The sequence below is a fragment of the Bubalus kerabau genome, chromosome 1, assembly GCF_029407905.1.
Source record: "Bubalus kerabau isolate K-KA32 ecotype Philippines breed swamp buffalo chromosome 1, PCC_UOA_SB_1v2, whole genome shotgun sequence".
Taxonomy (NCBI): domain Eukaryota; kingdom Metazoa; phylum Chordata; class Mammalia; order Artiodactyla; family Bovidae; genus Bubalus; species Bubalus kerabau.
In genome coordinates, this window is record NC_073624.1 from 237,911,716 (window position 1) to 237,932,957 (window position 21,242).

The 21,242-nt window shown below is 40.7% G+C and overlaps 1 protein-coding gene across 1 annotated transcript in view; it reads right to left on the reverse strand.

The window, feature by feature from the left end:
* Positions 1 to 20,154: 20,154 nt before the first annotated feature.
* LOC129636757 (mucin-2-like) overlaps positions 20,155 to 21,242 on the reverse strand; it is a 35,821-nt gene continuing 34,733 nt past the window's right edge. Inside the window, exon 8 of the mRNA XM_055560377.1 lies at positions 20,155 to 21,047. Coding sequence (XP_055416352.1) covers positions 21,043 to 21,047 — 5 coding nt within the window. The 3' untranslated portion in view covers positions 20,155 to 21,042. The remainder of the gene's footprint in view (positions 21,048 to 21,242) is intronic.

Consider the following 21,242-nt stretch of genomic DNA (forward strand, 5'->3'; position numbering starts at 1 on the left):
GGGGATCTCCTCAACCCAGGAATCAAACCACGGTCTCCTGCATTGCAGACGGATTCTTTACCAGCTAAGCTACCAGAGAAGCTTAAGGGAGCTAAGTGATTGACATTCACAGCAAAAAATATTGTAGAAACAGAACTGAAGCCAAGACTTTCTGACCTCAAAGCCCAGATCTTAATCACTACACACTCGTTTGATCTGTGACCCTTAGGGCAATACACCATGAGACCAAGCATATCAGTGGCTAGTGCCTATCTAGCCCCAGAGAGGGAATTTAAGGATGCACAAATATTCTAGAATTTTTTTAAAAAATCTTATTTGATTGTAACCAACCAAATGAGCCTTAAATCTTCAAATTTCTCACACTGAGATATTATTGAAAGTACAAATCTTGGGTGAGGCACTGGACTCAAACTAAAACAGAGAGAAAAGGATGGAAATAGAGGGATTCAGAGAAAATCTTTCCACTCAGTGTTCACTAAACTGTGGAATTCTTTTCCAATCCCATTCCTAGGAACCTGGAAGACGTAATCTCTGAATAAATGGAATGGTCCAAATAAAACACTCAATAATACTGAGATTTGCGTGCTTCCAACAACGTCACCCAATCTCCCTTCAATAAAGTCATCAGAGCGTGAGTCTCGGTCATGCATGCACCTCTCCTAATTACTTTTCAGAACATCAATTTAAAATATGAATAGCAAAATGAGGATCTCCAGACATTTCAGGAAAGTCCTCAATATGAAAAGGATACAAAAACATGACAGAGACCAGAACAAAACAAGCAAGCAAACAAACAAATAACCAAAACCAGTATCATCCCCCCAAAAAAGAGAAGGAACAGAGAAACTATAAAGCCAATCTGCAAAGTCAAATGGCTAGGAGTGTTTCAGAATAATAAAACATAAAATAGAGAGGAGGAAATGGTTAAAAAAATCATTTTCTTTATTCTCATATCCAAAAGACATGAGTCTCCAGACTGGGGGGCTCAAACTAATATTACACACAATGAATAAAAAATATCCCAGAAAAATACTGTTATCATGAAATATAAGAATATGAGGAATTCCCTGGTGGTGCAGTGGTTAAGAATCCACCTGCCAATGCAGTAAAGAGGGATTTGATTCCTGTCTGGGAAGCTTACACACGCTACCAAGGAACCAAGAAGGCAACTATGCCTGTGTGCCACAAATACTGAGGCTGCACTCTGAAACCAGTGTTCTGGAACAAGAGACGCCACCACAATGAGAGCCCACACATCACAATAAGAGTAGGCCCTCTCCCTACACGGAGAAGGCAGTGGCAACCCAATCCAGTACTCCTGCCTGGAAAATCCCATGGATGGAGGAGCCTGGTAGGCTGAAGTCCATGGGGTCGCTGAGGGTCGGACAAGACTGAGCAACTTCACTTTCACTTTTCATTTTCACGCATTGGAGAAGGAAATGGCAACTCACTCCAGTGTTCTTGCCTGGAGAATCCCAGGGACGGGGGAGCATGGTGGGCTGCGGTCTATGAGGCCACACAGAGTCGGCCACGACTGAAGTGATTTAGCAGCAGCAGCGGCCTCTCCCTACAAGGAGAGAAAGCCCACTGTGCATAGCAACGAAGACCCAGTGCATCAAAAAACAAATAAATTAATAAATAAATAAATCTTTAAGAAAAGAATATTAGACATAGTAGAAGATATTAAAAGACTCCAGAGGGAAAACAAATAAAAAGGAGGGATTCAGAATTGGAATCTCATTGGTCTTCTAAATAGCCAAGCTAGAAGAAATGCAGGAATGTTTTCAAAACTCACAGGGGAAAATGATGCTCATAATAAAAGAAACTGACTACTGGTTTAGTACAAAATTGCAATCTGATGACATTGGGAAAATGGGCAGACAGAAAGCAGGATGCTGGTGCCAGAGAGTCAAACCTTATTTGCCCTTACAGGATGTCAATAGTTGATGTCCGAATTGACTAAACAATATCAGAGTAAGCATATTATTACTAATATGGAGATAAAAAACAGAAGAAAGAAATCCCAAAGTTAAAATTTTATGGAAATTAATAGAAAAGGAATTTATTTTATTTTTAGTGATTAGCCTTCTAAATAACTAGATTACTCTAGACCTTTAGAACAATTTATGTTGTTTAGAATACATTTAGGTTTTTAAAAATGTACATAGTGAGCACACCTAGCACCCAGATCTTAGTTTCCAACACTGCTCTATAACAAAAGGAACTAGAGCACCGGGCAAAATGGCTGATTCCAGAGTTGAGGCAGGAAATATAACAAGAGCCGAAACAATCTGAACCACATAATATAGGAGTTGTTGTTCAGTCACTCAATTATATCCTACTATTTGAGACCCCATGGACTGCAGCACGCCAGGATTCCCTGTTCTTCAGCATCTCCCAGAGCTTGCTCAAACTCATGTCCATCGAGCTGGTGATGCCCTCCAACCATCCTGTCCTCTGTCATCCCCTTCTCTCTTGCCTTCAATCTTTTCCAGCATCAGGGAATTTTCTAATGAGTCAGCTCTTCACATCAGGTGGCCAAAGTATTGGAGTTTCAGCTTCAGCATCACTCCTTCCAATAAATATACAGGACTGATTTCCTTTTGACTGGTTGGATCTCCTTTTTGCCCAAGGGACTCTAAAGAGTCTTCTCTAACACCACAGTTCAAAAGCATCAATTCTTCAGGATTCAACCTTCTTTATGGTCCAACTCTCACATCCATACATGACTACTGTAAAACCATAGCTTTAACTATACGGACCTTTGTTGGCAAAGTGATGTCTCTACTTTTTAATATGCTGTCTAAGTTGGTCATACCTTTTCTTCCAAGGAGTAAGCATCTTTTAATTTCATGGCTGCAGTCATCATCAGGAATGGTTTTAGAACCCAAGAAAATAAAGTCTCTCACCTTTCCACTCTTTCCCCATCTATTTGCCATGAAGTGATGGGACAATATGTCATGATCTTCATTTTTTGAAGGTTAAGTTTTAAGCCAGCTTTTTTACTCTCCTCTTTCACCTTCATCAAGAGGCTCTTTAGTTCCTCTTTGCTTTCTGCCATAAGGGTGATGGCATCTGCATATTTGAAGTTATGGATATTTCTCCTGGCAATCTTGATTCCAGCTTGTGCTTCATCCAGTTTGTCATTTCGCATGATGTACTCTGCATATAAGTTAAAATAAGCCCGGTGATAATATACAGCCTTGATGTATTCCTTTCCCAATTTGAACCAGAATTTCAGAATTTGAATATAGCATTACTGAATTATAGCCCAAGGTAGATAAGGAATACCTATGAGTCCATCAGTTCAGTCGCTCAGTCATATCGGACTCTTTGTGACCCCATGGACTGCAGCATGCCAGGCTTCCCTGTCCATCACCAACTCCCGGAGTCCACTCAAACTCATGTCCATTGAGTCGGTGATGCCATCCAACCATCTCATCCTCTGTGTCCCCTTCTGCTCCTGCCCTCAATCTTTCCCAGCATCAGGATCTTTTCCAGTGAGTCAGCTCGTCACATGAGGTGGCCAGGTATTGGAGTTTCAACTTCAACATCAGTCCTTCCAATGAACACCCAAGACTGATCTCCTTTAGGATGGACTGGTTGGATCTCCTTGAAGTCCAAGGGACTCACAAGAGTCTTCTCCAGCACCACAGTTCAAAAGCATTAATTCTTCTGTGTTCAGCTTTCTTTATAGTCCAACTCTCACATCCATACATGACTACTGGAAAAACCATAGCTTAACTAGATGGACCTTTGTTGGCAAAGTAATGTCTCTGCTTTTTAATATGCTCTCTAGGTTGGTCATAGCTTTTCTTCCAAGGAGCAAGGGTCTTTTAATTTCATGGCTGCAGTCACCATCTGCAGTGATTTTGGAGCCAAAAAAATAAAGTCAGCCACTGTTTCCCCATCTATTTGCTATGAAGTGATGGGACCAGATGCCTTTATCTTAGTTTTCACTGTCCACCTTCACTTTCATCAAGAGGCTGTTTAGTTTCTCTTTGCTTTCTGCCATAATGGTGGGGTTTCCAGCTTGTGATTCTTCCAGCCCAGAGTTTCTCATGATGTACTCTGCATCTAAGTTAAATAAGCAGGGTGACAATATACAGCCTTGACAGACTCCTTTTCCTATTTGGAACCAGTCTGTTGTTCTATGTCCAGTTCTAACTGTTGCTTCCTGACCTGCAAACAGGTTTCTGAAGAGGCAGGTCAGGTGGTCTGGTATTCCCATCTCTTTCAGAATTTTCCACAGTTAATTGTGATGCACACAGTCAAAGGCTTTGGCATAATCAATAAAGAAGAAGTAGATGTTTTTCTGGAACTCACTTGCTTTATGGATGATCCAGTAGATGTTGGCAATTTGATCTCCGGTTCCTCTGCCTTTTCTAAAACCAGCTTGAATATCTGGAAGTTTACAATTCAAGTACTATTGAAGCCTGGCTTGGAGAATTTTGAGTCCATACAGATATAATAAATAATTGAATCAATATATACGTGGTAGAGAAGAGATAAATCATCACAGAAGAATTCTGAATAATTGATGTAGATACTCCCTCCTCAAGGGGGTGAAACAAAACTCCCCTCTTCCAGTTGTTCTAAAAAAAAATGTATTTTTAAAGAAGTACCTATATCTTGGGAAAGACCCTGATGATGGGAAGAATTGAAGGCAAAAGGAGAAGCGGGTAGCAGAGGATGAGATGGTTAGATAGCATCACTAACAAAATGGACATGAATTTGAGCAAACTCCAGGAGGTATTAGAGAACAGAGGAGCCAGATGTGCTGCAGTCCATGGGGTCACAAAGAGTCAGACATGACTTAGCAACTGAACAACTACAACAAACATATACCTTTATTTTAGAAATGAAAATGTTAATAGTGATTTGGTATCTGGAAGGGGTCACACACTGGAAAGATGGACTAAGCTTGGTTGTCTCCTCTTCTTAAGAGCAGTGGACAGGCTTCAGGGAATGCACAAACATCCTAATATTGCATGGTTAATGTTAGTATTCTTGGGAGAGAGGCCATAGAATTCCTAGATTCTTCATGTGTTTGCCACCTTCTCTCTGTGTATGTAGGTTGCCTCTGGATAACCAGCTATCCCTCTTTCTCTATCAACAAAGTTCAGTTGTCATTGATTTCATTTGTGGTGATTGTCTCAAGGATGAAGAGATGACCCAAACAAAAGTAAGGATACACAGTCTTCTCATGTTTACTGGGCTTTTTGAGAAATAGGGACTTTCTTATTTTTTACTGGGCTTTGAGCTATGAGGACATGATTCTGAGGCCAATATTAGTCATTATACCACCAATGGGTGAAGTCTGCCTGATAAGAGAACCAATCAATCAGAAGGCAAATGGAGACATAGAGAAACCCTGGATCTCTGACAAGATTTGAGCCACTGAAACAAGGCACATCAATGTGCCAGTAAATTCCCTTTGGTGTTTCAGGCATTTCTGCTGAGTCTTCCATCATTTGGAATCAAAAGACCCTAAGTCTAAACCTAGAAGGAACACTACAGAGTGATAATCTGGCTGGATGACTAAAGTTTTCCCAGTCTTAAGAATTTACACTATTATCTAGTTGAATTACCTGCTTCACCAATCACATGCTTTGCCCCAGCTAGTATTTGTCACTTATACTCTAGGCATGTGGAAATTCTCTTAGGCTCTGGGCTCTGGGAGTAAAGACAAATAAGACATAGATTTTATCATTAAGGACCTGGTAGTTTCAAATCTTTAAGAAGACATGGTACTATCAACTCCCATTTTAAAGATAAGGCCCTTGAGGCCACAGAGAATACGTTTTTTAAATACCAGAAAACAGAATCCAAGTTTTCTGATGAAGGGCTGTTTGTGGTAGCCAATAATTCCTTTCTGATTAAATGTAATCCTACTCAATAATTTTTATTTGATCATTTCTTCAGCAGTTATAGTGGGGGTGGGGGTCAGCAAACTGTGGCCCATGGACCAGATCCAACCCATCATCTAGCTTTGTAAATAAAGTTTTTTTGCAACACAACCATGCCCATGTGTTTATGTATTGTCTATGGCTGCTTTCATACTGCAATGTCAGAGTTGAGTAAATGCGACAGATACAGTATGGTCAACACAGCCAAAAATGTTTACAATCTTGTTTTAACACTAAAGAATTGTCAATCTGCAAAACATATATATTGAGTTCTTGCTTTGTGTCAAGCTTCAGTGTTTGCCCAGCCATTGTTGGCCTCAATAAGCTCACAGGCTAGTGCTTCCTAGTGTGAGACAAGCAAGTTAATAGACAACAGAGCACACTGTGATAAGATGTGACAGGAAAAGGACAGAACACTATGGGAGTGTTACAAAAGACCTAGCCCAGTCTTACAGGTGGAAGGAGAGAGTCAAGGTCAATCTCTAAGTCTCCAGGATAACTGAATTTCAGGTTTTCAGGCGTCTATATATTATTTAAATTATTTAAAGATGTATATGGTAGTATTTAAAAGTAAAAGTAGAGGTTTGACAGAAAACACAAAATTTTGTAAAGCAATTATCCTTCAATTAAAAAACAAATAACTTTTAAAAAGAAATCAATTCTCAAACTAAAAAAAAAAGTAAAAGTAGAATTTAACACTCTCTCTCTCAAAAAAAAAAAAGAAACCTTAAGAAATAAAACAAGGCTATGTGTAGACTAACAATGAGGCCATGTAGTGACCCAAGGATTATGACTGATGTGTTCATGTGTGTGTGTGCATTTGTGTGTGTGTGAGTGTTTCACTATGGCTGGACTTGAAGTCAGGAGAATGAAGTGGAAGTGTAAACTGAGGTGCCTGGAACACAGTCTGGGGCCAGATCACCAAGGGCCTGAAAAGACATATGAAGAAGCATGGGTACTTTCATGAGAGTAAAGAGGAACTCTTTTTTTTTTTTTTAACTGAAATATAGTTGATTTATATTTTTCATGCATGATCATTGAACTTTAAGGCAAAATTTATTTAAAAGAATAAGAATTTCACCATTGGAAGCATTTTCAAGGACTAGCTGTAATATCACAAAAATCTCCTCTACCTTGTACTGTATGACTCTTGGGATCTGGAAATAACTTTAACCTGAGAAAGAGGCTCCTTTTATGGGCTCAATCACTTTTCCTGCTTATTACTAACCATGAGGATCCATTCAGCAAGCCTCCTATCATCTACAACGTAAGCATCAGCTTCCATACTTTCTGTGATTTCCTGTGGAATGGGAATTCAGACTGCCTGGATTCTATCTTGACCACATATGAGCTGTGTGGCTATGAGCAATTTCCTTAACCTCTCTGTGCACAATTACCCCTCTGTAAATTGGAGATAATCATACCTACATCTTGAATTGCTGTAACTACTAAATGACATGATCCATGGAAAGCATTTAGCCAAGTACTCAGCAGCAGCAGCAGGCAAATAGTAAGCAACCAATAAAAGTCACTTATCATTCAAGTAGCTGCTATTCAGGTAGTGTTGGAGGAGCATAGAAGAGAGAGTGACCTGTTGCAGTGTGCATTTTTTACTGCCTGCTCAACATCCCTTCTTTTGTGGAACCCTTTCTCCCTCAATCTGTGTGAATCCAGTCCAGCATCTGAGTCAGTGGGTGCAACCAATCATTTTAACCTATTCCTTCGTAGGAACTGGTACAAGACAAAAACAATATATGGTTTACTGGGAGAGTCTAGTTCAGAGACATGGAGAATCATGACACCTGGAAAAGAAAGAAGAAGAAAGATGGGTAAATTATCCATCTATCCAAAGCTTGATACATGGTGTCAAGCCTCTGTTTGTGTCTTTCTTTCAAGTTGTCCTTTCTAGCTCTGTACAGCCCTAATGTTAGGAAAATGGAAAGGAAGTATTAGTATCATTCACTCACTTATGTGCCAACTACTATGTTGTGTACATATATTCCCAACTGCAAACCTGTAAAGAAGAATTAACATTTCACATGATATATGTAAAGAAAGAGGAATTGCAAGTGTCAAAATTTTAACTCCCAATATAACTTTTGTTGTCTAGTATATTAGCTAGAGTTTTTATGGGACAGAGAGTCACTCATATTACCCCAGGGAAGAACTAATTCCTGACAAGGACACTCATGGTCAGGAATCACTACACCATCAGGAACCTCCAAGGCATCACTTGCTTTCCTCTCCTCTCAGGTGTATCTCTGCTTGTCCTGAACCTCTCTCTGTGACCAGGTTCCTCATGAGTTCAGCTAGTTCCTGGTCCACTTTATACAACCCAGTCCCAAGTCCTCTCTATGACCCTCAACTCATCTCTCTGAGCTCACTGACTCATCCTCTCATTTATGAGTTCATTGGCCTTGAAAGAGGACTCCAGTCCCTCCAGTTCTCATTTCCCATGGCAGACTTCAGGTTGTAGTTCGCTGGCAGGTCTGTGACTGGCACCCCAGGATCATGTGGGAAAGGACCACACAGAATACATCATTCCATTTGAAACTTGAGGAATGAGGGCAATGAAGGGGACACAGTCCCTCAGAAGTGGCTGAGGTGAATGAGAAATGGCCAAAAACTCTAACACAAATAAGATTTGTTTATGTTTTCCCCAAAATAGTCAGTTGAATCCAGTCAATAGTAACAGAGAATCCATTTCACAGAAGCCTAAACACATAAAGAGCTGGTTTTCCCTCTCATAACAAGACATCTGGATGTAGGCAACCCACATATTCAAAAATGTCAAGGACCCAGGCTCTTTTCTTTCTGTTCCTCCCTATTGAGTTGTCACAACATGGTCACTGTAGGGCTGACATTATTTCTGGATGTCAAGTTCATCTTTGGGAAGGGGAGTCAGAGCACTTTCACATCGTGTTCTATGACTTTCACTGAGGAAGGGAAGACCTTCTATGGAGACTTCCTCTTATAATCTGGAGCACGGCTACCAGTCAATTCTCCAATCCAAACTATATGTCTATGACTGGTTTAGGATGAGCAGAGCAGGGACATCCCCTGAGTGTGGGGTTGGGACTTAGGGTCTCTGACATCAAGGGATGGAACATGCTGGTCTCATGAGAAAGTACTACAGTTGTATTAGGAGAAGGAAAGGCTGTTAGCTGAGCAACAAAGAACACCTTCTTTAACAGAGCACACCTCTAAGAAAAGAGATCCTGAAAATGCACCCTATAGCTGGTCCAGTGCTTCCAACAGCAACAACTTCTTATTGACTGAATGAGTAGATGAATAAATGAATGAATATTCTGACTCTTGAAACACAAAAACTAATACCAAGTTGAAAGAAGACAAGAGTGACAGTTACGAGATACAAATTTTCAGAAATATATGTGATATCTTGTCTCGTCTCTTTGAACCTCAATTTCTTTATAAAATAAGACTGAATAATCCATTTGCCATAATTTGGGGATTAAATGAAACTTTTGCTGCTGCTGCTGCTGCTAAGTCACTTCAGTCGTGTCCGACTCTGTGCGACCTCATAGACGGCAGCCCACCAGGCTCCCCCGTCCCTGGGATTCTCCAGGCAAGAACACTGGAGTGGGCTGCCGTTTCCTTCTCCAATGCATGAAAGTGAAAAGTGAAAGTGAAGTCACTCAGTTGTGTCCGACTCCAAGCGATCCCATGGACTGCAGCCTACCAGGCTCCTCTGTCCATGGGATTTTCCAGGCAAGAGTACTGGAGTGGGTTGCCATTGCCTTCTCCATAAATGAAACTACATACAGGTAATTCTTTGAAACCAAAAAATTAGGAAATACTGTTTCAATTTACAAGCAATGGAAGCAAACACAGGAGGGAACTGGCATGGGTCAAAAGGCCTTAAAGATCATCTTTCCCAGGGATGGAGGGGCTCCACAAAATGACAAGGAGAAATAGAGCTTGGGATACATATTCTGATTGGCTCAAGAAGTGACTGTTTAATTAGTTTTACCCTCTGAAGATTTTACCCCAAAGAGTTTCCATTTGAATTATTTAGGAAGTGCTATAATATTGGAAACTCATAATCTTTTGGCAAGTCCAAGACTTGGTTAAGAAATTGAAAATAGAAGCATTAGACATAAGAGATAAAAAAAAAAGTACACCATTCAGCTCCCCTGGGGATATCCTACTTGGCCCAAATATAATATAATCACTACTTTCAGGTTATATAACACTGGAACCAACCGCATATGAGTATAGCTCTCTGCCTGTGACAGTTGAGCTCAGTTCAATTTCAGAGACTTAGTGACAGTTGTTTTTTACAAATATTTAACCTAGCACAGGGTGATGGAGCATGCCCCACTCCATGACATTAGATATGGCCACCAGGCTTGATAAGGCCTGTGCATGTGGCCAGAACTGTCATGAGTCACCTGCAGGCAGAAGCCTATAAGCATTCGTATGCAAGTCACTGTTCTCCCTCCCCTGTTAGAACAACCGGCTCCAAACAGTGGGAGCTCCACAAGCCTAGATTCCAGGGTAAGAATGACATCAAGCCAGAACCCCTGCCTCATGGCCCTCCCATGGAAGCAAACAGAAACACAAACAAAGCTGTATTGTTCTAAACCATTAAACTGGGTCCCTGCAGCATAATGTCACGTGTCCTAATGCCACCGCAGTCACATGGAAGCAGCAGCAAAAGGGGTTAGAAACATTTCTTGAAGTAAGACAGTCCAGGAGTGGAGGCTCTGACACTTCTGAACCAGAAGTCCTTCTACTCTTCACCCTTTATCCTTGCTCTCATTCATCCATCAGCCCAGATCTGTGGCTCTCAGGTCCGCATCTTCGAATCACCAGGGGAACCTCAAATACTTGCCCAGCTTCTACCTTGGACATTGTGATTTCACTGGTTTTGGGCAGGGCCTAGGCATTAATACTTTTTATGCCAGATGTGCAGTTGGCTTTGAGAGCTACTTGTCTGCAGTTGCTTAATGTTATTTAACTGGTTCACCCTTCAGCCCTCAGTCTGAATCTTCTCCAAAATGTCCTCCTGAATTCAAAGTTCCCCCTTGGGCTCCAATAGCAACCTGGTTACATCCGATCTCTAATTAGAACATCACATTAAAGTATCCATTTCCACATCTACTTTTCACACAGAATGTAATCTCCCAGAACACAGGCACTGTACTAAAGTCTTCCTGTAGGCCCAGCACCTAGATCTTGGCATCATCCTATATATCAAGGTATATACACAATAAATGCTTATTTAAACAGAGAAAATATCACCTGATTAAATTTAAGAAATCATTGGCAGTCTCATAGAAAACAACTTTCATGGAAGCTTGGAAGAAATGACAACCATTCGAAGTTGAGAAGTGAATATGAAAGTAAGTTATTTGAATATGTCTTGAAACGAGAAATAGAAAGGGAGATGATGATGATCAAGAGAATGGGTCATTTCAGGGATGGGGAAAAAAGTCAGTTTTGTAGCACTGGGAATGAAATTAATCAAAAGGGGAAATGTGTTTTGCAGAAAAGTTTAATTTATGTTAGCCAAAGATACAAAAGTATGAGAAGGAGGTAGAGAAAACAGTACAGGTGTGCTAAGTCACTTCAGTCATGTCTGACTCTGTGCGACCCACCAGGCTCCCCCATCCCTGGGATTCTCCAGGCAAGAACACTGGAGTGGGTTGCCATTTCCTTCTCCAATGCATGAAAGTGAAAAGTGAAAGTGAAGTCGCTCAGTCGTGTCTGACTCTTAGTGACCCTATGGACCGCAGCCTACTAGGCTCCTCCATCCATGGGATTTTCCAGGCAAGAGTACTGGAGTGGGTGCCATTGCCTTCTCCGAGTACAGGTGTACACAATGCCAAAAATAGCTACTTCTGTGTGGAAGGTTTGGGTGATATTTTTTTGTCTTCAAGCAAGTGCTCAATAAGTATTTGTTGGATGAACAAATTATCTCTGTGTGAGTAAATGAGTGTATTTTTTCACATCTCCACAGTTGAGTTCATCATCAAGTTGAAGGCAGCAGTTCCCAACCTTTTTTGTAGCTGTGACTGGTTTTGAGAGACATTTTTTACACAGATGGTAGCTTTAAGATGATTCAAATGCACTGCATTTATTATGCCACCGCTAATCTGGCAGGAGGCAGACCTCAGGTGGTAATGCAAGCGATGGAGACCAGTTGTAAATACAGATGAAGCTTTGCTCACAAGCCCGTCAATCACCTCCTGCTGTACTGTCTGGTCCCAGCAGGTTGGGGGACCCCCGCTTTAAGGCACAATATCATCTCAGATCTGTTAAGCCTTCTCAGATTTTTCTTTATATCTCCACACCTGTCTCAATTTTTCTTTAGTGTATCATGTAAATGCCATTGGATATACAAACATCCTTAGAAAATTCAGGGTATTGCTTTGTATACTATGTTTCAAACTCACAAAATGTTTTTCTATTGATCTCATGCTGATTCCTTGTTACTCAACCCAATGTTCTTGAACTGTAACTGTGGTACCATATGTACATTTATCTTATAGCCCCTAACTGCTGCATAATATTAATATATCACTGAAGTGAAAGAGGAGAGTCAAAAAAAACCATCTTAAAACTCAACATTCAAACAACTAAGATCATGGCATCCAGTTCCATCACTTCATGGCTAATAGATGGGGAAACAATGGAAACGGTGACAGACTTTATTTTCTTGGGCTCCAAAATCACTGCAGATGGTGATTGCAGCCATGAAATTAAAAGACACTTGCTCCTTGGAAGAAAAGCTATGGCCAACCTAGACAGCATATTAAAAAGCAGAGACATTACTTTGTTGACAAAAGTCCATCTAGTCAGAGCTCTGGTTTTTCCAGTAGTCATGTATGGATGTGAGAGTTGGACCATAAAGAAAGCTGAGTGCTGAAGAATTGATGCTTTTGAACTGTGGTATTGGACAAGACTCTTGAGAGTCCCTTGGACTGCAAGGAGATCAAACCAGTCCATCCTAAAGGGGATCAGTCCTGAATATTCATTGGAAGGACTGATGTTGAAGCTGAAACTCCAATATTTTGTCCACCTGATACGCAGAACTGACTCATTGGAAAAGATCCTGATGCTGGGAAAGACTGAGGGCAGGAAGTGAAGAGGATGACAGAGAATGAGATGGTTGGATGGCATAACCGACTCAATGGACATGAGTTTGGGTAGACTCCAGCAGTTGGTGATGGACAGGGAGGTCTGGCGTGCTTCCCTGTTCATGGGGTCACAAAGAGTCAGACACGACTGAGCAACCGAACTGACTGACTGACTGTAGGCATATTCCATATTATAGTCATCGATTCTCTTAACAATGAACACCTAGTTTACCTCCAACTCACTACTAATACAAAAAAGAAAAAAGTTGCAATAAAGAACCTCATATATGTCCAAACATGGACTTGAGAAAGTTTCTTAGGGGCAGGTATCCAGACAAGGGACTGTTAAATGATAGGCTAGTCACACACTTAACTTCAACAGGTACTTAAGCTCTCTCCAGAACAACTGCACAGTTTTACTCCTACCTGCTGTGCTTCAGAGTTCTGTTTCCCCACAACCTTGCTAACAATATGATCCCTCTAGAATTTTTGCTATGCTGATAGATGCAATGTGCTACTGTGTTCCCTTTCTCTGACTACTGTTGACTTTAATCATCTCTTCACTTATTGGTAACATAAGTGAACATATTAAACTTATGTTTTCCCTTCAGTGAATTGACTTATCTTTGCCCATTATTCTAATTGTTCCTTTTCTCTCTCTCAAAGTGTGTGTGTGTGTGTAATGTGATCTCTGAACATTACAGTAATTCCTTTTGCTCCATTATCTCTGCCAGCCTTTTCCATTGAATACTTCATTGAACTGAAATCCTTAATAATGATCTATTAAAGCCTAGTGGACGTGATGGAATGCCAGTTGAGCTATTTTAAATCCTAAAAGATGATGCTGTGAAAGTGCTGCACTCAATATGTCAGCAAATTTGGAGAACTCAGCAGTGGCCACAGGACTGGAAAAGGTCAGTTTTCATTCCAATCCCAAAGAAAGGCAATGCCAAACAATGCTCAGACTACTGCATAATTGCACTCATCTCACACACTAGTAAAGTAATGCTCAAAATTCTCCAAGCCAGCCTTCAGCAATATGTGAACCGTGAAATTCCAGATGTTCAAGCTGGTTTTAGAAAAGGCAGAGGAACCAGAGATCAAATTGCCAACATCTGCTGGATCATCGAAAAAGCAAGACAGTTCCAGAAAAACATCTATTTCTACTTTATTGACTATGCCAAAGCCTTTGACTGTGTGGATCACAATAAACTGTGGAAAATTCTTAATGAGATGGGAATTCCAGACCACCTGACCTGCTTCTTGAGAAATCTGTATGCAGGTCAGGAAGCAACAGTTAGAACTGGACATGGAACAACAGATTGGTTCCAAATAGGAAAAGGAGTACATCAAGGCTGTATATTGTCACTGTGTTTATTTAACTTATATGCAGATAAATCATGAGAAATGCTGGGCTGGAGGAAGCACAAGCTGGAATCAAAATTGCTGGGAGAAATATCAATAACCTCAGATATGCAGATGACACCACCCTTATGGCAGAAAATGAAGAAGAACTAAAGAGCCTCTTGATAAAAGTGAAAGAGGAGAGTGAAAAAGTTGGCTTAAAGCTCAACATTCAGAAAACTAAGATCATGGCATCCAGTCCCATCACTTCATGGCAGATAGATGGGGAAACAGTGGAAACAGTGGCAGACTTTATTTTTGGAGCGTCCAAAATCACTGCAGATGGTGATTGCAGCCATGAAATTAAAAGATGCTTGCCCCCCTTTGAAGGAAAGTTATGACAAACCTAGATAGCATATTAAAAAGCAGAGACATCACTTTGTCAAAAAAGGTCCATCTAGTCAAGGCTATGGCTTTTCCAGTAGTCATATATAGATGTGAGAGTTGGACTATTGAGAAAGCTGAGTGCTGAAGAATTGCTGCTTTTGAACTGTGGTGTTGGACAAGACTCTTGAGAGTCCCTTGGACTGCAAGGAGATCAAACCAGTCCATCCTAAAGGAGATCAGTCCTGAATATTCATTGGAAGGACTGATGCTGAAGCGGAAACTCCAATACTTTGGCCACCTGATGCGAAGAGCTGACTCATTTGAAAAGATCTTGATACTGGGAAAGATTGAAGGTAGGAGGGGAAGGGGATGACAGAGGATGAGATGGTTGGATGGCATCACGGACTCAATGGACATGAGTTTGCGTAAACTCCTGGCATTGGTGATGGACAGGGAGGCCTGGCATACTGTAGTCCATGGGGTTGCAAAGAGTTGGACATGACTGAGAGACTGAACTGAACTGAACTGAATGATTTTCCTATTCTATTGGTTTTTCTAGCAAAGAGGCTTTGAGAAGAGTTATTCTTTGTGAGAACTCAAAAGGAGTAAGTTTAGTGCCTATGACAGCACAGAGACAATTTGAGAATGGACTCTGACAGAAGAAGTGGACTAAATTTTTATCATTGTCATTGTGGATGGTTACTGAACTGGCTCTTTCCCTGTCAATAGATCTACCCCCACTCTAATATAAAAGGTCTTTTCAACAGGGTCCAAGTATTTTAAGAGATTTCTAGCTAGGAAAGAGAAAAGGAAGAGGAAGAAGTGAAACTTCTGGAGCTGCACTGCTAAAGAAAGCTTATTCTTTCAGACTCTTTGCTGTTAAATTATTACTTAAAGTTATCTTCTATAATTTAAACAAATAAGAAATAAATTCCCAGATGCCACCTTTATTACTGAATCAGAATCTCCAGGAGCAGACCTCAGGAATCTGTATTCTAATGAGTTCCCAGTTGATCTAACTCAAGAATCCCCAACCTTTGGCACCAGGGACCAGTTTCCTGGAAGACAATTTTTCTGTGAAGGAGGGGCAGGGGATGGTTTAGGCAGTAATGAAAGCAATGGTTTAGGTGGCAATACAATTCATGGGGAGCAATAGGGAGCAGCAAATGAAACTTGCTGCCAATCACCTCCTGCTGGGTGGCCAGTTTCCTAAGAGGAGTCCTACTGGTGCCAGTGCAAGGTCCAGAGGTTGGGGATCCCAATCTAACTCATTGTCTCCTAGGCTTCAGGCATCGGCATAACCTTTGCCAAACTCACATTGTCCTTTTGCCATTATTCACTCAAGTTGTTTTAGGTTAACTAAAATTGTAGTCATTCTAAATAATATCCATTAAATCATAGTTTTAATGCATTGTAATTTTAATTGCATTTTAAAACAATAACTATTTTAAAAATCCATCATGAACTAGCTGAGGGCAGCACCTGCTCCACTCTACTGATTCAAAGCTGTACATTTGGGAAGACTGGATCAGCTGCTTCCAGGTCCACATGATTCAAACTTTGGAGTCAAACTTTGGCCCTCTTATTCCAGGACCCACCTTCCTAGGCCTGGGCATCCTCACACACTCTTATGGAAAGCCCCACACTTCCAGGACACTACCCTGTCTTTCCCCATGTACCCTCTCCTGTCATGCCAATCAAACTGGATTTTTACTTCTGAACTTAGGACAATATCACCTAAAGCATGTCAATAAATGTTAAAATATACTCTGCAGGTTTAACCCTTGATAGCAAAAGTGCTTTCTATTCCAAGAATGGGATTCTCCTCAAACAGATACATTCATACAGCCCTTTGCATCAGCATCTGAAATGGTACATGATTCTCCAGCTTCATTTCTTTTTATTCTTTCTCAGTCACTCTGCCTCAGCCACACTAGAACATACCTTACTTTCTCCCTTTAATATACAAGCTCTTCCTACCTCAGTACCTTTGCACTTGCTGGATTTCTTCCACATGTCTGCCATCTACACATTCCTTGAGTTTCAACTCAAACTCCCCACTTTCCCAGAGGCAGCTCCTAACCAACCCAGCTAAAGCTACACCAATTCTCCACATCCCCATGCCCTCCAGGCATCCTCTATCACAGCAGTTTTTAACCAAGGGTGACATTTCCTCTAAGGGAGACTTTGGTAATGTCTACAGACTTTTGCAGCTGTCACTACCTAGGGCTGGGGGTGGGGTAGGGGGAAACAAGTGCGTTCTATCGAATAGAGGCCAGGTATGCTGATAAACAATCCTATGATGCATAGTACAGTCCCCTCCTACAATGCATTATCTGGACCCAAATGCCATGTTTGAGAAGTTTAGCTCTATCAGTGTGTTATGTTTTTTGCTTCTCATCATCAGCACCAGAACTGATGGTCTCGGGGTTTCTTTCCTACTGAATAGAGTTCCTCGGGAACTGGAGTTCACGGTTGTTCTCCGCTTCACCTCAGCACCTAGAGGAGTGCCAGGCACCTTGACTCTCAAATCTGGTCCCATTTATCCTTGTCCTGAGAGCCCACAGCAAGTTGAGGACGACCGACCTCAAGTAAATGATGAGGATAAGAAAATATGTCACTTTAGAAAATGAAAACAAAAATGTGTTCAATTAATGAGTGTGCATACAAATGAAACCCATGATTGGGAGTTCTTCATGCTTTCATTTACTCACAAAATTATCTTTATAGCCATCAGTGAAAGATTGGTTCCTCTACTTTTAAAAATGTGCAAAATTTCTAACTCCAAATATATGGTTTTAATTATGTTGTTGTTGTTGCTTACTCACTAGGTTGTGTCTGACTCTTTTGTGACCCCAGGAACTGTAACCCCCTAGGCTCCTGTCCATGGGATTTCTCAGGCAAGAATACTAAAGTGGGTGCCATTTCCTTCTCCAGAGGATCTTCCCAACTCAGGGATCAAACACACATTTCTTCCACTGGCAGATGGATTCTTTTACTACTGAGCCACCAGGATAGCCCTGGTTTTAATTATACCAGGATCCTAATGTCATAAGCAGATTGTAGAAATGTAATCCCGATAATCTCAAAAGACAAAAACGAAGGTCAATACATTCTATATTATTGGCATCCACAGAAAATAATTTAATATTAACTAAACACCTTGCCTTCCTTCCTTCTAACCCATTCTTCCCCTTGCATGTGTGTCCTCAGTCAGTGAGTTGTGTTCAACTCTTTGCAACCCCATGGACTGTAGCCCACCAGGCTCCTTTGTCCATGGGATTTCCCAGGCAAGAATACTGGAGCAGGTTGCCATTTCCTACTACAGGGAATCTTCACAACCCAGGGACGGAACCTGTGTCTCTTGAGTCTCATGCATTGGCAGGCAGATTCTTTACCACTAACACCACCTGAAAAGCCCATTCTTCCCCTCAGTTATCAAAAAAAATTTTCTACACTATGATAGCCAAATTACCCATTATCAACTTTTCTAAAACAGATACATTTTTTCAGAAAAATAATAAGGGACCATATAGCAAGAGATCTCTGAATGCAATACCACAGAAATTATATACTGACCCCTGATGATAGATCTCCTATCACTACAAACTACACACACACACAGACACAATCTGAATTTCTGTAGTGTTTTTCTTTTTTCTTTTTTTTTCCTTCTATTTTTCTCCCAAATAACATGTCACTGGAATTACTACTACACCAATGTATCTGTGGAAATATTTCTAATAGGTGTAAAAAAAATCAGGACAACATTGTAAATCAACTATACTTCATTTAAAAATATATTAAAAAATTAGGCATAAAGAATGACCTACTCTAATGTCCATGGGGTCGTGAAGAGTCGGACACAACTGAGCGACCTCACTTTCACTTTTCACTTTCATGTATTGGAGAAGGAAATGGCAACCCACTCCAGTGTTCTTGCTTGGAGAATCCCAGGGATGGGGGAGCCTGGTGGGCTGCCATCTATGGGGTAGCACAGAGTCGGACACAACTGAAGCGACTTAGCAGCAGCAGCAGCAGCACTCTAATGTCATCCAACATTCCTGGTAAAACTTAGAATTAGAGCTCGGGGACAGTCTCTAATTCTGTGTACCACCTGCTTTCTACTAAGCTGCATGTCTTGTTTCACAGAATGCTACTGGGTATGCCAGTAGTCATTGTGCTCAGGGGTTTCCAACATTTTGAAAATGCTCAATTAAACAAAGTTAAGCAGGTTCCCAGAACCTGTAATGATGTTCCATCACAAAACTTCAGGAAGGAAAGGGAAAATAGAGCATAAATCATAAATTCAAAGGCCCACAAGACACAAAACAGGGAACAACATGAGGTTGCAGGCAAGGCAAGGGCTGAGGGATGTGGTGCCATCTAGTGGAGCCCTGACTGCACAGGGATGCCACCCAACATTGTTGGGGCTTTCCTGACAAGTTACAAATCTGGGCTTTAATTTGAAATCTGCATGTTTATACATGTTGTCTTGGATTTTTAAAAAAAAATACATTGTAGTTGGAACATAATTTTTTTAAGTTAGATTAATCTGGCCCCATCGGTGAAAACTAGTAAACAATGTTTAGCAATCTTCTTTGACCATATAACCTTTATTCAGAGGTCCCATTTTAATTGCCAAGAATTTAACAAAAGTGTCAAAAACATTGCCTTCAAAAACAAGCATCCAGCCCTCATGGACCACTTTGGTGTGAATAGCTCTGAATGTCCCCCAAATTACTCAAGCATGAGTTATTTCAGGGTTTACTCAAAGTGAAATTAATCTCCAGTCTTTTAACTGTTCATGTAGAAATGCTTCTAAATGATTAAAATTATCCTTACATTTAGCCTTTGTCTAATTCTTCTGGGAAAACCAAAATTTAATTGAGTTGTGAAAAAGAAATATAACACAAGTATTGATTCAATATGAAAAAGACCTTTTATCCTTCCAAAACAATTCTAAAAATCAAAATGGTTTGAGGACAATTTAGCATTTTGTAGAAACTGGTAACACTCTCAAACAATACTATTATATTTGCAAACTCTATTTTCTAAAACAGAAAGCCTCTTTTGCTACTCCCTTCTTCTCTTTTTTCCTTGTATTTATTTCTGCCCTGACTCATCCTAAAAATCAGAGCCTCCCAGCTGTCAATATAAGTACCTAGAACTGTGGCACTGAGGTAGCAAAAATATCATAAATTATATGGCTATTGATTTTCTTCTGGTGCCTTCATAGTCTACTCAATACCATGGCTTCTTCTAACTGCTAAAATACCATCCTCCTCCCAAAGAAAGCATTTAATGCCTTGTATTTCCAGAACCCTGAGAAACCAAATTTGTCTATAATGGAAAAATCACACTCACCTCCATTTTTCTATTGGATAAATAAAAGCCAGTACACACCATGATTTGAAACCTTGAGGACCCTATGCAATATCACATTTGGAGACACTTTATTTAAAAAAAAAGGGGGGGGGGGCGGGGACAATTATGAAATGCTTCCATGTTAAGTCCTCTAAGTCCCAGACTAGATGTCCTAATTCTAAGTTGTTTTCAGGTATTCTCGATAGCCTTGGTAACTGAGGTAGAAGTGTTTTTTTCTATCTCGTCAATGAGAATTCTTGATGGAAAACAGGATTCGTGAGGTCTAAAGAGAATGTACAATTCTAAGAAGTATGTTTCATGTTTTGAAGAGACCTCTGCAATGTTCCGGCAATGGCACCCCACTCCACTACTCTTGCCTGGAAAATCCCATGGACAGAGGAGCCTGGTGGGCTGCAGTCCATGGGGTCGCTAAGACTCGGACATACTGAGCAACTTCAGTTTCACTTTTCACTTTCATGCATTGAGAAGGAAATGGAAACCCACTCCAGTGTTCTTGCCTGGTGAATCCGAGGGACGGGGGAGCCTGGTGGGCTGTCGTCTATGGGGTCGCACAGAGTCGGACACGACTGAAGTGACTTAGCAGCACCAGCTGCAATGATCAGAAAGTTTGAGCCAATTTAGTATAAAAAATTAGGACTCTGTGACAGAGGTTGACTTTACACAGTTGAGCTAGCATCGCTCTACCCAGTGGCCCTGAACCATAGGAATGCCATGGGAAACTGACTGAAAAATTGTGCAGCTGATTGAAAGCACTCTGACACAGTATCTGGTCACTGTCTGCTACAGTCAAGGGCATAACACTTTAGAATCTGGATCCAGGACTTAGTCTTCAGTAATGTAGACATTGTCTTCTTGGATAGGCTTCGGAGCTGCATTTTTCAAAGCTCCAATGTGAGACTCTTTCAATGGAATCATACTGTAGAATAACATGAGTAAGAGAAAAGGAGATCACTTCTCAAATATGAGCAGCATATTTGTTTATGTTCATTCAAGCCTGGGTATTTGCATTTCTCAGAATCCCATTCAAACATCCTATGAAATGAATAGAAGCTTCTAGAATTGTGAATATGAAGTTACAGGAAATTATTTTTAATAAGGAGGTAAAAAATCA